Consider the following 17,452-nt stretch of genomic DNA (forward strand, 5'->3'; position numbering starts at 1 on the left):
GCTGAGCAGAGGGGGAAAGGGTTAAGACACCTTTATTGGTAAGCGTGGGAAATGGAATGATATGGGTCATTGTCTTGTTCCTGAACTCTATTTAACTCTCAGGGAGTTGGGGTCTATCTCTACTGGCATGGGGGGCGAAGGGGAAGGGTATCGCAAGTCCTTTTCGGGACATACGGAGCAAAACAATACTTACATGTGTCACAAACTACCCTCAGCCTTTTGATGGAACAAAGCCAAGGCACTCAGGTAAAACCCATGCAGACAAGGGTGGAACATTAAAATCGTACATATAAAGATACCTAACCAGAAAAGTTGAAGAGATTCAACAGCGCTAACCATTGTAGAGGGCCACAGGTGGGTTGGAGTTTATCCCACCCCACCACAGCTTCATGCAAACCTACAGCCAATGTCAGATCACTGACTCATCTAATATTCATGTCTTTGACTGGGAAGAAGCTAGAGCACGCCAGAGAGAACTTCACACAGAAAGGTCCCAAACCAAGAACCATCTTACAGTGAGGTCACGGTGATAAACACTGTACCTTCATATAAGTCATGAAAAGGGTTTCCATGTTCAACTTGGGGGGCCAAGGTACTTCATGAACATCTTGCAAGTCCATCACAATACACACAGAGACAAACAACAATTACATGAACACCTACAGCCGAGATCAGATCAATGACTGAATGTAGGAGGTAGCTGGAGAACCTGGAGAAAACATGCAAACTCCACAGAGAAAGGTCCCAAACCTGAAAAGGGTCAAAACCAGAGCAACAGTGTTTATATAAAATACAAGTGTTAAATTAGGCGTTTCGAACTGATCGCTTATTTCCGTTGAGATTGTGTTGCTTTGTTAGAGTTTATAGCAGCTGAAACGAAGCGATCCCACTCAAAGTGTGAGCCGGGAGGTTGATGCTCGGAGCCTGTGACTGTGCGCCGTCGGTGAAGGGCAGAGGAAATAGCTTCACTGTGGGATCGATAAAGTATCACATTATTGTAAATGACATGGTTCATGAGTCCATCTACAGTATGTGAGAAACGGCGCGCCTGTTTGGTCAGAGCCAGTCGATGTGTTCTGGGTGTTATTAGCTTGAGGTGCCGGTGTCCTGCTGTACCCTGCGCCGCTGTAGCCCCGGGCACCTCGCTGCTGTGCACACAGCTGAGGAAACACACTTAACCGTACTGTAAAACCGGCTGTCACTCGCTTTGATGATTACGGCCGTGCATTACACATAACTCATAGAGTACACACATGGCAAACCGTGACCGTCCTCCTGTGAAAGTGGTTTGGGTTTGAGGGCACAAACAGCTTAGCCACGCTGTGAATATGACTAGCTAACAGATGCCAGGCTGTGACTGAGCCACAACATCCTGCAGGCAACACTTAGAATAGAATGAGTCCCCTTTTCTCCACTTCTCTTTCTCCTCTTCACCTCCCTTTCATCTTATTTTCCCCCCTTTTGATGCTTTGTCACTTCACCCACCGACGTTTCTCTCTGGAGTTTTCTGCCTCTCCGGCGCCGCTTGTGTCGCACACGGCTCTGGGAGGGGACGGCTGAGATCAGGAAACGACCTCTGATGTTTGAACCGCGCATGTTGCAGCTGGTCGCTCACTGGGGCCACAACAAACAGGTTAAAATCGCTCTCTCTCTCCCTCTCTCTCCACATCCAGGATGGTAGAGTACTCACTGGACCTGCAGAACATCAACCTGTCAGCCATACGGACGGTGCGGGTCCTTCGGCCACTCAAAGCCATCAACAGAGTGCCAAGTAAGAGACGGCATGAAGCGCTTTGACTGCAAACTGTTTTTGTGTAGACATGTGCTTTTGTGTTTGTGTCTGTCAGTTCACATAAAGTACGAAATGCATGAAAAGTCACATATACGTTTTTTTTTTGTTTTTTTTTTTCATCTGAGTGCCACCTGTTCCCTGTGGGCATCATTAAACATTCATCTTATGTTTAATCACACAGTCGGCTCAGGCCCTGAGTCACAGCGTTATCAGATTTACAGACCTCCCCATTAATGCCGCTCCACTGATCCGACTGTGACCATAAGCTCGTTCCTCTCATCTAAAACTTGCTTCTCGGCCAAAACTTTTTTGCTCCTATTGATTTCTTTGTCCGAGTTCTTTGACGGGCAGCTCCTAATCATTGTAAACAGTGAATTAGTCCAGTACTGCAGTGGTTCCCAACCTTTTTTTCCCTTGGAGCCAACCCCCTTACTTGTGTCTAAGAAAAACTCAGACATTTCTTCTGATATCATAGCGTTGACATTACAGGTTAACTTGGAGGAGAAAAAATAAGTCAACGTTTACTGAAAATTAAAATATGTGCAGCAAGTAGAATTTCTTTTGTTTGACAACTCAGAGCTCATTTTTGCATTTTTTTCTGCAGCTTGATCTCAACCAAACTTTCCAAGACCCACCACTATCCTTCTTCTGATTGGCTAATGATGGTAGTTTAGAGAGGGAAAGCTGCGTTACCCTCATTCCATTCGTAGACAAACTCAATTGACTCCTCGAACCTGACAATATCCTGAAACTGCAGTTCCTCAAATGACCACTTGAGGCTGACTAAAAAAACGGAGTCAATCCCCATAGACCTCCATTAAAATGTCAACCTTTACAGTAGAAATAACAGTCCAAATTTAATATTTTACAACAATTAATATTATGTTTCAGAATATAGAGAGGAATGAAGCTGGAAAGTGTAGTGGTTGAAAGCGCTACTGAAACCAGATATGCATGGTTTTGTCAAGCAGTGCAATATGTGTTTTACATATTTTCTTCGCACTGGTCTGAAAGAAGATGGAGTTTTTTGAGCTCAAACTCGACCAGTGCATGAAGTGCATGTGTCTGTACAGTGTCTCTTCAAAGTCTTTGAGAGAGATTGTGTCTTCTACTTTTGAACAGTTGTAAAATGATTCTGCAGCAGATGGAGCATGATTCCATTTTCTCCTTGGGGACAAATACTTTAGGGGGGAAAAGACATATTTCTTCATTTTTTTTTTTTTTTTTTTTAAAGAAATAAATAGCAAACAAAAAAAGCAGACTGGCTCATGAAGTTAAGGATGTTTGGCCTGTGATTGGCTGGTGAAGGCCAGTTTCAGATCTAGATAATTGCAGTAACTGTCAATGTGTCAAACACCTCTTTTTGTTCCTTTAACTGTTTAAACACTTACTCCATCCTCTCATCTTCTTTCTATGCCCCTCCCTCTAAAACATTTTAAATACAGGCCTCTGATACAAATACATAATCCACAAGCGCAGCTCCTCCTCCTGCACCCAGGACAATGACTTCCTGATTTCCGTCAGACACCTAAGTGTCCAATTACAGCGGCTCCGTGGACTTGGGCGCAATCATCTGGAAAAGCCGACTTGATTTCACTTATCCGCGCGTTGCGAGGGGGCGGGCTCACATTTCGGGCGCTCGGCTCTCAGAACATATAGATTAACTTTGTTACGCTCGGAGTGGTTTGATTAGGACGCATTGTGTGCGGCGTATGGTGTTTCTGAGTGCAGACTGTAAACAAATCCGCCTCTCTGGAGTACGATTATGCGTCGTAGCATGAACCTCCAGATACATGGGTTTGTTAGCGTGGTGCAGCAGATGTATATGCTCGGGTTGTGTGCGCGCCGTTGTTTATGACTAAGCGGCGTGTAATGAGTGTACGGGAGCCTGGACGCCATCAGAGGAGGAGGAGGGCGATAAAAGCGATTTGTCGCTTGTTCTGTTGCGTCGTTACTTATCCCAAATGTGCGCAGGGAGCACAACCTGACCCCTAGCACACAAAATGGCAGGTAGCAGCGTTGTGTGTGTGGTGTGGGTGTGTGCTGTTGTATCAGGCCTCTTTATATGGATGAAATCGGCGTGAGATGGAGAAGGCGCCAGACAGAATAGTAGCTGGAAAGACAGAAAAGAAAAGAGAAAGAGGAGAGAGTGGAGGAGAGCTCTCTCCTGGTTCTGAGTGAATAGCGCAGGCAGGTAGCTGCAAATGTGTTTCCACTGTGGCGCGAGGGGAGGCATCCATCTTTATTTGGGAACAGCGGGATCTGGAAAACCGATACAGTCGCTGGGAGAGGTGGTTGATGGAGGCAGGAAGAAAAAAGGAGAAGGAAGAAAACAATAAACAAGCTGATTCCCCACTGTTCCGTCTTTTTCCTGGTGGTTTCGCTTCCTTCCGTTAATATTTTCATTCTCCTGTTTTTCCGCCAGCCCTCGGGCCCCGTCTCATTCTCCCGCCCTTCCTTTCCCCGTCGTCCCTCCACCCAGTTCTCCCTCTCGTCATCCAATTAGCCCTAATGGAACGGGTGCCTAATGACGAGGACCCGAGGGAAGAGGAAATACATTTAGACTCGCCACCAGAGACACGTATACGAGTCCCAACGCCACTGCTGGCTAATTCTCAGTTCATGAGGCGGATTAACCTCAGGGAGGAACTCAGGTGTATTCTCATGCCTAAATACTACTCAGTGGAGTACACAGTTTGACAAAGTCTTCCAAGTGGTGCCAATGGTCGACCATTAATGACATGGAAACTACAAGAGAGGGTTCACACAACTTGTTGTAATAAAGACGCTTAGACTTCGTGTAAACCAACGGCATCGTTGGATTATTCTCTGAACTTTGCCCCCTACAGTTTAACACATGGAAATACATTTACTTTACAACAGGATGGAGCGTTCGGTGCGGAACGAGTGCTCAGATCAAATAAAGACAGAACAGAAACAGAGAGAGAACTTAAATCACTAAATTAAGGACTAGCTACACAACTGGTGACTTCAAGTATTCATGTTGGTCTTAAATTGATCAATCTGCAAAAAAAGAGACTTGACAAACAGAAAGGAGGACTTGTGTAACTGTATCTGAGATCACAGAGATTTGCATAGGAATGAATTCAAAGGGCTTGGATAGATCAGAAATTAGGATGCTGCCTCCAAAATTGTTTTCAGTCTGGTCTATTGCTAATTTATTCATTTATGACAACTGTGTGGCTAAGAATAAAGAATAGGCTTTGCCATGTTGCTCATCTGTTTTCTGATTGACTACATTAAAGTACACAATTGAAACCTTCCTAGCACACGCTGCGTTTTCAGATCCATTGCAAGAGATTGAGAGACTGGACCAGACTTTAGATCACACAGATTTTTTATGGGATTAAATCTTAAGAAATCCAAAACCTTCATAGGCCCCCATTATAATGTCCAAATTTACAGCCAAAGTGGTACAAAAGAACACTTTTCGTCTCTTTTCCATTCATGTCATGTCATGTCATGTGTGGTTAAGAATAAAGACAGAATAGAAACAGAGGCTAGAAACTCATCCTTCGTTCTGGTTCATTAATTTAAGAACTAGCTACACGACTAGAAACTTCCCAGCATCTCAAATCACCTTCAAAAGCCCAAGAGACCAAACCAGAGGTTTTCAAAGAAATGAATCTACATCTGGACAACTTGGATGAAGCCACTGTGGGAAAACTGTAGTTCCCTTAAATGTCCACTTGAGGCTGCCTCTGAAAGTGAGCCAATACCTATAGACCTCTACTAAAGTGTCGAACTTTAAAAAAATAAATAAATAAAAATAATAATAGTAACAGCCTGGTACTAAAGAATGCTTTTCGTCTCTTCCATATTCATGGCAACTGTGCAAGTAAGAATTTTCACACATCACATCCATTTAACCCTCAGACAACCTTAGGGACATTTTTATCCATTTGGGCAAAATTTTCACACAATTTTTACACACAAGTTTTTATTTTCTAGAAAAAATATGTGGTTTTGAATACACAAACATACACACACACCTCATAATAGCCTCCTAAGCCCAATAACACAAGCACAAAAACAAATGAAATAAACATTTTATGCATAGGCCCTATAACGGGGAAACGGCTGATTTTAGTGGCAAACACTAAAAGTGACAAATTTGACATTTTTCTCATAAATTAAACCTTAATATTCCAGATTGAATGATTTTATTGTGTCATGGCTGAGAGATTAAATCATGTAGTTATGATGGAAGTCAATGGGACATTTTTTGTCCGCTAAGGTTACGAGATGGTAGCAAATTTGAAATCTGACGCTACACAAAAACTAACAATGCAATCAAGTTAATATTTTAGATAATCTTGGTCAAGACTAGTGTGAAAAAAATACCCCAGCCCTCCAACATTAGTTTTAATGGATAAAGTTCATTTTTCATGTTTTTAATCAAACTGGTATTTAAAGGTTTAAAATTCCTCAAAATGACTGAATTCGCCTGTTTGACCATTTCTGAATTAGTCTGGAGTTACGTGGATTCGCTGCCAAGATGGAGACATAAACCACCATGAAACATTTAAATGCCATCAGATCGTTGCTCACACTCAGCTGCATACGTAAACAGAACCGTTGGGGAAAGAGTAAATGTGTGTTTACATGTGTTTGTGTAGCATGTGCGCTACAGGTATTTCCACTCCTGTGAATCCTGCCATTGCGTCTCTCACTCCCTCTTTCTCAGCCTCTCTGCTGTTGTTCAGTCGGTTCATATGCACCGTTGTGACACATTAACCCGCCGCAGAGTTGTTATTCACGAGTCACACCAAGGCACCGCACAACGTGCACACACATCGGTGCGGTGACGCAGACGCGCCTCCTTCAGGTGCTACATCAGCGCGAGAAGATCTCATCAGCGGGTCTCACCTCTGCCTCTCGTTGGTCCAATCAGCCGTCATCACGTTCCGCTAATCACCGCCTCGGTGTGTCGTCACACCGGGACGGGCCCCGTCCACAGGGGGAACGAGGTCATCACGATTCGACTGGGGGACGCCATTTGTGTTCCAGTGATTAGTCTAATCACAGACGAGGCCTTGTGCAGCCCGGTTACCGCGCTGTAAAGCTCTGGGTCTTTTAGGGAGTAGTTAATCTCCAGCTGTTGCTTAAGGTGTGTTTGTTTTTTTCACGCTGCCTCCTCTGGAGAAGCTTCCACTTCCTGCTTCCCTTCCTCTCTTTTTTTTTAATTGTTCCTGAATTTGTTTTCAATCTTAACCAGAACTTCAGTTGTGGATGTGCCACTGAAATGTAAGAAACAACTCTTTATGAAGACTAAAATGCAACTGGAAACAGGATTCACTTCTCTTGGTGGTGGTCATAATGTTGTGGATCGCTGTATATTACCATACCTCTTTTTTTCTTTCTATCTTATTTGTAGTTTAATGTTACTTTACATGTGTAGATATATTTTTCCTTATGTGTCGACAATGAACCATGTTTAAACCATTTTAATGTTTCCTGTCTTCAGTGTAGAAACAAACACATAACAAGGAATTTATATGCTAATGCTAAATCGTGTTTAATCATCTAATAACCCCTGTGATGATCTGACCGACCCCCTTTACTCGAACACACAGGTATGCGTATCCTGGTCAACCTGCTGCTCGACACTCTGCCCATGCTGGGAAACGTGCTGCTGCTCTGCTTCTTCGTCTTCTTCATCTTCGGCATCATCGGGGTGCAGCTGTGGGCGGGGCTCCTGAGGAACCGATGCTACCCGGAGGAGAACTTCACCCTGTGAGTTCAGCGCTGCTCATGTGTTGTGTTGTGTTGTGTTGTGTTGTGTTGTGTTGTGTCTTGTCTTGAAACGGGGCCACGCGTTGACAGTTCCGACCACGTGTTCGATCATTTGGCCTCGAACGAGACGCGTTTGCTTTCTAATTCTCTCCCCTCAATCTATCGCCATTTATGCGTCCTCCTTTCGACTCGTGTGAATTTCCTTTTTTACCTCCCGCGTTTGCTGTTTCTCAATCTACTGTTCAACAGTTTGCAGCTGAGAAGGTGATTAGTTTCCAGCTGCACGTCTCCATATTCATGACCCAACACGGCAGCATCACCCACTGTTTCTGAGTGTGAGTGACATTCACCGGTGCTCAGCAGTGTTTCGCTTCTTTTCTCTCACTTTCTTTTTTTTTTAATGCTCACGACCTCTTTATGTGTGTGTGCGCTGTAATAAGCATGTGAGCCAATGTTTACTACCCGTCTCCGGTTGTGCTGACGCAGACTGTACTAATGGCAGATCTAATAGACGGATGAAAGGAGACACGTTTCCGCCAGCGAGTGTCTTCTTTGTCCTTCTCTTAAAGCAGAGATCTGACACCTTCAGGAGTTTAGCTTTACTTCACTTTAACCTCCTGAGACCCGCCGTCCTCATATGGTGACATATTTCACCAATCAGCTTTGTTAATACATTACCTCGAATGACTGGAGTACCGAAAGTATCAGTAGGATATCAGCGAGGATCTGGGCCGTCCCCGTAGCTACACCACCTATTAGAATGGAAATAAAATGGAATTTCCTTGATATGAAAGAGAAATATTAACTTCAACACACTGTGTGGGTGTTTTTTCAGGTTTGGTTGTGTTTTTTCACTCTTGCCCCTCCTGCACCGTAGCCCTGATAAATAAGGATCCACCAGCACCTGGAGTTTTTATCCCGTTTAAAATATTAAGAAAGATATTATTGGTTTGGTTCAAGTAACAAAACTATATCTTTAGACTCAGAAATAAATCTTGGTTTGGTTTAAAATACAACCTTTCGCAGCCTTAGAAACCCTTTCTGCAGGATGCAAAGAGCAGTTTTTATTTCTTGCGGGACGCTCCGTAGCACCGTTTGAGCCCACCTTTAGAAAACCCATTTTTCTTCCAGAGCTGACACTTAAACTCCCACACATTAGCTGATTAATGCAGCAGCAGATTTTGTTAGCGCTCGTCTCACCCTCAGCTGCTTATTACTGTTTTTTGCATATTGTTTTAAAGCATTGTATTAGCATATTATTCGGGTTAGAGAGGGTGCTTGACTGCTGAATTAGGTCTTGGTGAGTTAGCGCTGGAGGACTATTATGCCAAATAAAGGGCTGATGTTAGCTCTCTGAGAGGTGATAATGGAGTGGGCTAAGTGTCGCAGTCAAGTGCAGCATTTACGGTTTTGCGCCCTCCCCCTTGTGTTCTCCAGCATTTATTAGCGATTTATTTTGCTTTTTTCCTTTTATTTTATTTATAAGTATTTAATCAACTGCACTGTTTCTGATGTGTTCGTTTTTTCTGGTCTTTTTAAAATTTATTTCAATTGAATTTTACTTATTTACCGTCAATAACGATACACATTGTGTCTGAGACGCCCAGAGCAAGACGACAGTGGCACGAAACAACAGGAAGATACCAATGTGATACAAGTACAGATCAGCCACAACATTAAAACCACTGACAGGAGAAGTAAATAACATTTAAACAGCAATGACAATCCTTGAAAACCCCCTCAGAAGGTCCATGTCTATTCTCTGATGAGTCACGACTGTTTTGGAGGCACAAGGAAGACCTACACAGTATTAGGAAGGTGGTCATAATGTTTTGGTTGATTGGTGTAAGTGGTATCATATTTTTTTAATATCACCAGGAGAAGGTAGCGTGTCCCTTTCAAGCTCCTCTCCGTCCTCCCAACCAATCTGTCCCACGCTCTCTCTTCATATCATCACAGATGATCACGTCCGCCCCCCTCCCCCACCCCCCACCCCCCACCCCCCCTCCTTCTACCTCCCCGTCAGCAGGTGTGTTCTCACGGTGTTGCCAGGTTTTTTTGCCGTGCCACGCTGTGCGATGCCAAGTCACCGGCGGCCTTCATTCACGCTCCACTACTCTGACAGGGCCTCTCCTCCTCCTCCTCCTCCTCTCTGTCTTTCTCATCCTCCCCGTCTTCAAATATTTATCTCTTCATACATTTTTCTTCAGTTTTAAATTCTATTGACCAGCTCCCTCGACTCCGTTTCTCTCATGTCTGTCCCCGATTGTGTTGCATTAACTCCGCTGTGATACAACCTCAGTGCGCTCCTGTAACTTCGTTGTGCCTCTGAAATCAATGTAAGCTACTCTGGGTGGGAAGTGACGGAGTCCGATGGGGTCTGGATACCTGGAGTTAACTTTCACGCCTGCCGTGTGCATGCTCTGTGCAGGTAAAGGTAAAGATATTCTGCCTCTATATGCGGCGTGTCAGCAGTATTTATCCCGCTATTGACTGGAGGCATGAGATCAGACAGAAAGGGAAGCTTCAAAGGGAGAGGCAGACGCCAGACAATGCACTAAAAGGAAGGTTGTACCCGATGCATCCTGCATGCTTCAGGTCGATGTACAGTGGAGGGTGGAGGTGAGGCGAAGCAGCTGCAATCAGTTTTTCCACCATCGTCTCAGGACAAAGGACAAATGGAGATAAAATGTGAGAGGTTCATAAGAACAACTTTACTTTTTATTGATGCTTCATGAGGTAATTCTGGAGATGAAAAATCTGAAGTCAAGTTGAAATATGTTTTTTTTTGTTTGTTTGTTTGTGTCAGAGCATGTATTCATTGTGACACAGGATAAGATCCAAGGAAAAACACATTTAGAAGCCCAGTCGAACTGAAAACTGACCAGCAAGCTAGGGCCAGCAGTCAGCTAGCAGCTAGCAACCAACAAGAAGACACCAGCTAACTAGCCTAGCCCCTAGCCTGGCCCGTATCCTCAAACCCCTTCCCCTACCCTGGTTCGGGTAGGGGTTTTGGTTTGAGGATAAGGGCCCCACACATGCAGACCAAACCAAAACCAAAAATAAAATACACACACAACCTGGTGCCCGTGGCTCGGACTGAACCACATAGCAACTACTACAACCATTCAGCTAGCCTGACCTTTAGCATTCTCCCCAGCTAGCATGTTTCCTCCTTAGCCTCTCTGTAAGTGTTTTGTTCCTAAATTATCTTAATTATCTTTATTATAACTTGTTATGTTTCTTAGTTAAGCTGATGCTTAAAATGAAAACTATGCCACAACTCTAGAGGTTTCAGATGAACACAACCACTTTCTCAGTGTTAGAATTTTTCTATTTAAAGCGTCTTAACGTATTAAAAACAGATAATGGCCAAATGTAAATGTAGATGACTGAACTGTTTCATATTTTAGGAGAAAAGACAATTGAAGATAAAATATGAGAATTTCAGAAGAACAATTTTACCTTTTTTATTGATGCTCTCTGCATTTACACTGAAATAAATGGGGGTGAAATATCTTAATCAACTCAAAACATTGTTCACTCGCTGTGTTTGTGTCAGACAATGTGACTCAGTTTCTAAATGATCTTAATTATCTTTATTATATCTTGTTACATCCCCTTATACTATGTACTTATTTTCTTATTAAACTCATCATAGCACCCCTGACTCGTAACTCTACCAGCGGTGGCCATTTTTTGGCTTCTGCTAAAACCAAACACAAGGAGAAGGGAATGAGGGTAGTTTCCAGACGGGGGGGCATATTGGTCATTAAATCCTTCTCCAAAGATGCCCCATTGTGTCTCATTCTCATTCTGTTTTGCCTCCTCGATGAACTCCAGCTTTTATAGCTGCCTCTGCATCAGGTCGCCCCCCCAAACTCCTTATTTATACATGAGCGCAATACAAAATTTATCGAGCAGTCGATATTTGAACATGTTTCCCGTGTCAAACTTTTATTTTCTGCACAGCGAGGTAGCCACGGCAACGGTGGAGAGCAGAGAGCCGTCCCTGTTTGAGATGGATGAGCTGACTGGTTGCGTCTGCTTTGTGGAGACCGGGCCAATTATTTACTCGCCGTGGCCTTGGAATGGGCTGGAAGTCGGCCTTCCTGGTTACAGGGATGCGATCCCTGGTCTTAGTTTTATTTTCTTTATATAATTAGTTTAATAGTTAGTTAGTTTGAACAACCTTTTAAACAACCTTGGTAAAAGCTACAAAGGTGTTTGGTTCTTTATTTCGTCTTTAAGTGGGGATTGAAGGTGAGCTATTCATGTTTTCTCTCTTAGTGCTTCTTTCATTTATATGTTTGTCAGTAAAGGATCATTTAAATGTGTTTTACAATTATAAAATGCAGTTGCTTAAACATTTAAAGATCACGAATGAAGAAAGATCTACAACCTGCAAAACTCTCCCCAGCAGTTTACGATGGTTCCCCCCCGAGATCTTAGCGATCTATGGAAAACACTGCTGATGTTTTGCTGGCTTTGTCCTGGTAAACTGTCCCTGTGATAACCACAGAAGAAGACATTTACATTCCATCGAAGTATTTTTCCTTGTTGAAGTGACACATGAAGTTAAAGTGCGTGTTGCCATCCTGTCACTCCAGCTCTCTGCTGACTCTGCTGAATATATCGTAGACGTTTCGGAAACTTAAAGTTCTCCTTTCAAAAGCAACATCTGGTCCTTTAGTACCTACTCTACAGAATATTAATGTTTCATGTGAACCCCACACAAAACTCTAAATGAACTGGTTCTGTTGTTTTAATTTCATAGGAATCTATTCGCCTCAAACCATTTCCCACCAGCGCTGATATATTCAGTTTATTTAATAACCAATGCGGTGCACAGACTGCTGCTTTCCTGGTCTGGGTTCAGCAAATAAAGTAAAAAAAAAATCAAATTCTTTTCATATCAGCTGAAATTTTTGCCTTTATTCTACTTAATAATAATAATAATACTAATAATAATAATAATTATAATAATACACATTTAAAGCAAATCTAAAATACTATAAAAAATATTTCAGACAATATTTATAAGTCATTCTTCATGTACTTACATCTACGTCTTTGTATCAGACATATTTAAACATGTCCTCTCCATATATGATACTCTTATATATGGTTTATATTGTATATCTTTCTGTCTGTCTCATACTTTAATATAGTAGTCCAGGTTTTGCAGTTAATGCCACGTTACTTAATTTCTCACAAACCCAACAGACGCCAAGAAACGTTCTGAAGTTCAACAGCAGCAGCATCATTAACACACTTCTGTTCACAGGCAGCTCACTAACTAACTATCTAACTAACGAACTAAGTAACCGAGGCGAGAAGACGGAGCAGGATGTGACTTCAGGTTCAACGTCTTTGCAGCACAAAGCAGCTTCTCAGCCGCGCTTCATTACAGCACAAACCTAGAAACACTGCAGAAACACTGACAGCTGCTTTCATGTATGGTTGGTTTATTTATACAGAAGTACTACACACATGTAAAAAAGAACACAACAAACAAACTGTTGCTAGACTCTAACTGTTGAGTGTGCATCATGAAATGCTGAGAAGTCTCCCATGCAGGAGCAGACTCTTATTGATATTTAATCTCATAATAAAACTGAATCTCTACTTCATCAAATAAAACCATTTTCACACGACGCCTCATGGAATGACAACCTGATGAATAAATAATTGTGTGTGAAGTGTCGAGTGCTTCAGGATTTCTTTTTCCCTCAGGATTTATTATGTCCTGACCAACACATGAACCTCCAACCCCTCCTCACTTGTCAGCACACCCTTTTATTTCGCTGTGTTAGCTCGAGGCTAGTTCACTGCTGGGTTCGGCCTTCACACATGCACTGTGTAGTCCAGTTCATCAGGTGCTCTAGTCTGGTGGGTGGCTGGGGCTGAAAGCCGGTGGATGTTTTCCACCTGAAAACTTGACCTGATACTTACCTGTGATTGGAGGAACCAGTCTGGATCCTGTTTTCTGTCCCCAGTGAATGCTAATCTAATCAGAGCCTTAACGTATGAATGGGAATAAAACGTTTTGGGGACAGATGTTCTCAGTCCTCCTGAAAGACAGTCGTCTTTACAAACCCCTACAAGACCTGTCTCCCTTGGTTACACCGTGACCTGGATGACTTCAGCAAACAAACAGTTCAGAAGCAAAGACAGTATATACAGATCGTGTTCATGTCGTACTTGCAGTTCTTGCATTCCTCAGCCTCGGCTCAGTGCTTCCTTCCAAGAATTCACTCCGTTATATATTTACATCCTCCTGTCTCTTCCTCCTTCACCCTTCAAATAAATAAAAATGACTTTCCTTTTTCTGTATTTGAATTCTCGTACGTTTTTATTCCGCAGCTCTTCGGGCATGGCCCTGCCGGCGCCGTACTACCGGCCGGAGGAAGACGACGAGCGGCCCTTCATCTGCTCCCTGGGGTCCGACAACGGCATCATGTCGTGCACCGACGTCCCGGCGAGGCGGGAGGGGGGGCGCACCTGCTGCCTGGACAAGGAGGACGCCCTGCACAGGCAGGCTCTGGGCCTGAGCCCCGAGCCCCTGGCCAACGGCAGCGGCGCCGGCGAAGCCATAGGCCTGTGCATAAACTGGAACCAGTATTACACCCGGTGCCACACTGGGAGCAGTAACCCCCATAAAGGTGCCATCAACTTTGACAACATCGTCTACGCCTGGATCGTAATATTTCAGGTAGGACCGGTTCATTTTGGACCGTGGAGAATGTTTATTATTTTTCTTTTGTGCAAGTATTAAAACCCAGTCGTTTTCTTTAAAAGAACGATTTATGGATGCAATCTTTCTTTGTAGGTGATCACTCTGGAGGGCTGGGTTGAGATCATGTATTACGTAATGGACGCCCACTCCTTCTACAACTTCATCTACTTCATCTTACTCATCATTGTAAGTAACTGTCGCTCAGCCTTTCCGCTCCACATTCCCACCGGCCGACACATCCAGCGAGCACTTCTGATGATGAATTTTAACTGGGGCTAAATATAAAAAAAGAATCCAATACATGTGGCCATCAGCGGCCGCCGCGGTAAACTGGAGGAGCACATTTCCTAAGTGGTGAAGTGTTAATAGATTTGTGAAAATCGATAGCGGCATAAAGGAGCGTCTGCCGTCAGTGTCGGAGGTGGGGAGGAGGTGGATGTTACGTGAATTCGTGCATGGCGTTGAAACAAAAGGAAAACAGCTGAAAAAGAAGTGTCCAAAAAAGAAAAAAAGAAAAAAGGCATTGTGGGAAATCTCTGCACAAGAGCAAAGGCAGCTTCTCTGCAGCCGGTGCCAGATGGCAGCACAATGAAGGTTGTTCAGTTGTGCGTTCACATGCCGCCGGCTCTCTGCGAGCAGCAGTCACTCCCTCCGCGGGGACAGAGGTACAATAGAAGTCCCGGATGTTGCACTTTGCAGGTGAATGCCAAGAGAAAAACACACACTGCCTTAATTGCAAAGCTTCGAAAATGAGATCAAGAAAATATCAGAGGGAGAGGTCAGAGGGAGAGACGGCGGCGAGCAAATGAACTGAAGGGGAGTAAAGACACGAGCCAGTTTGTCGCTAACAAATAGACAATTTACGCGGCGTAATGAGGAAGGGCTTTGTTTTCTGTACCTGCTTCTTCCTCGCGGCTTCTGTCTAATGTCGCCGAGGTGATTACTGGTTTTGGGGCAGCAGCTGTAAATTTCATCCGCTCCCTGGCAGATCTGACTCCAGCTTGGCACCGACGGTGCAAACACCTTTTGGCAAGATAATTGATGTGGTGTCACATTACAATGTAATCACTTTCCCCTGGTTTGTGCTGCCACAGTGATCACATGTCTGACGGAGAGACGGTAGAGCCCTTTTTTACTGCAGCCACACCAAGCTCCATTGTCTGATTTTCAAATCTGATCTCAGGGAACTGGTACAGAGTATTTTCTTTAATAACAAGCTAATTTCCTTTGGAGTTTACTGTTGGGGTTCATCTGGAGTTTGCAAAAAGGCCAAAACTGGGTTGAACAGAAAATATTTGGATACTAAACGCAATCAGAATTATGAGGATATTAGCGTCCTGAGTAGCCATGTGTCTAACACTTCATTTTATGGGTCTGAGTCACACTAAAGTGATCCGGTTCACTGAAGTCTAGCAGAGTCCGCTATGTTTCCACTGACTCACTCTGAGCACTTAATGGAAACTTTAGACTCGTGATTCCTGATTCAGTACAAGGATTCAAATCATTTAGGAACCGACCAGCTCTAGTTGCATGGCCTTCCTAAGAAACTCAACTTGTCATGACAGTGAGGACGTTTGCTGCCTGAAACTTGGCTAGAAAGAGCAACAATGGCTGAAGATCTGGTGAATCCATCACCACCTACTGGACGGGAGACGTTGGAGAAGAGTTTCTTGGCCGTGACTGTTTCTGTGTTTCCTTTAAAAAATAAAATAAAAAATGACTAAGATGCTGTGATTAGAATAAGAAAATACCCGTGCTCTACTAGGCTGAGGTTGGTCAACGAGAGGCTTCTTTCCTCATGCTGTAAAGCCAGAGTTAGAGTCAGGGATCACTTGACAGGTCAGTTTGAGGCCACATTGTTTCTGGTTCCCAAACATTCCTCGATCTCTTGGCCCAAAAGCCCGAAAGCTCTGTGTCAAGCAGACGCTCTCCTCGTGGTACAAATGATTCCCACCACGACCACGTGGCTTGATTGATTGACGCAAATGAGTTGCTCTTTTGAGCTTCGTGTCTGTTTGCCAACTTGTAGCCCTGAGGGACGCCTCGGAAGCATCGCTGACGCTAGGAGAAGTTTTCAATCACCCGCCTCCTCTGGGCCCTTCCCGGAGCTCAGCACACAGTCAGGGTCACCTTGACTGCTCCCATTCTTTTCCTTTGTAGTCCTTTCGCTCGTGTCTTTTTGAACTCGTTCCTTCGATTTCCACGCGTTGTGTCATTGTTAAGTTGCGTCACCGTTCGCTTTAAAGCCTCCTAATTGATCCTGTAAGTCTGCGTTCTGGGAAACAAAACTCCGAGATAAAAAGAAAAGGCTTGACCTCCGTGGAGTCAAACTCTGAGTCTGTCTGCTCGACACTTGATGTAGTGTGAAGTATCTCACATAAGTGCCCTGTGTGTAAATGGAAGTAAGAGTCTAAGAGCCGCCGAGTGCTGCCAAGAGGGCAGTAGTTAGGGAGTGTTTCTGTGAGTGCGTTTCGGAGAAAAGAATACGCGCGCGCATAAATAAACACGACAGCTGCTGCGTGCGAGCACATGCAAGCAATCAGTTGAAAGCTGAGCTCGCCCTCTTTAATTTGCTGCGAGTGCGCGTGAGAGATCACGCGTGCTGCTTTTTAGCCTACGTGACGGCGTGTCCGCGTCCGCCTGGTTTGCGCGCATGCATAATGCAGCGATCGTCCCCAATGCATGATATTGGACTGCCCTGCCTGATTATGCGTGAAGCCGTCTGCTGATCAGAATCACAGAACACACACACACACACACACAGATGCAAAGCCTGGCGGGGAATCAAAGGCCCTCCACACACCTGCAGACCTGATCTTACCCACAGGCCCCAGATGGGTGCGTCTCCTCCTTCTCCGCACATAAATACCTCCCATCTATGTTTCCTCTCGCTGCGAATATCTCCAGAGTGGCTTGATTTTATTCCTCCCGGCTTCACGATCGTCTCCTTGAACCTCGCCCTGCGCCTGTTGATGAAAGTCTGTACGTGGGAGGGCGTCGGTTTCAGATTGTCTGCGTGTTTTTGGTGTATTCTTGATTCTAATGTTTTAGCTGTGCCCAAGCAGAAAGTGAGATACATGTCCAGATTTGTAATGAGTGAAACTCCTGCCACCGGGTTTCTGGCCACTTTATCCACGTTCCCTTTCTCTGTGAGGATCTTCATG

General features: G+C 44.2%; 1 protein-coding gene across 5 annotated transcripts in view; it reads left to right on the plus strand.

Annotated features, from left to right (window-relative positions):
- Positions 1 to 17,452, plus strand: part of cacna1ia (calcium voltage-gated channel subunit alpha1 Ia) — a 189,413-nt gene that overhangs the window by 112,745 nt on the left and 59,216 nt on the right. For all 5 annotated transcript variants that reach the window (XM_047571583.1, XM_047571585.1, XM_047571587.1 and 2 more), the window contains exons 5-8: positions 1,674 to 1,771; positions 7,390 to 7,549; positions 13,916 to 14,264; positions 14,382 to 14,474. In XM_047571583.1, the coding sequence (XP_047427539.1) occupies positions 1,674 to 1,771; positions 7,390 to 7,549; positions 13,916 to 14,264; positions 14,382 to 14,474 (700 nt within the window). The remainder of the gene's footprint in view (positions 1 to 1,673; positions 1,772 to 7,389; positions 7,550 to 13,915; positions 14,265 to 14,381; positions 14,475 to 17,452) is intronic.

This window comes from Mugil cephalus, chromosome 20, assembly GCF_022458985.1.
Source record: "Mugil cephalus isolate CIBA_MC_2020 chromosome 20, CIBA_Mcephalus_1.1, whole genome shotgun sequence".
NCBI classification, from domain to species: Eukaryota; Metazoa; Chordata; class Actinopteri; order Mugiliformes; family Mugilidae; genus Mugil; species Mugil cephalus.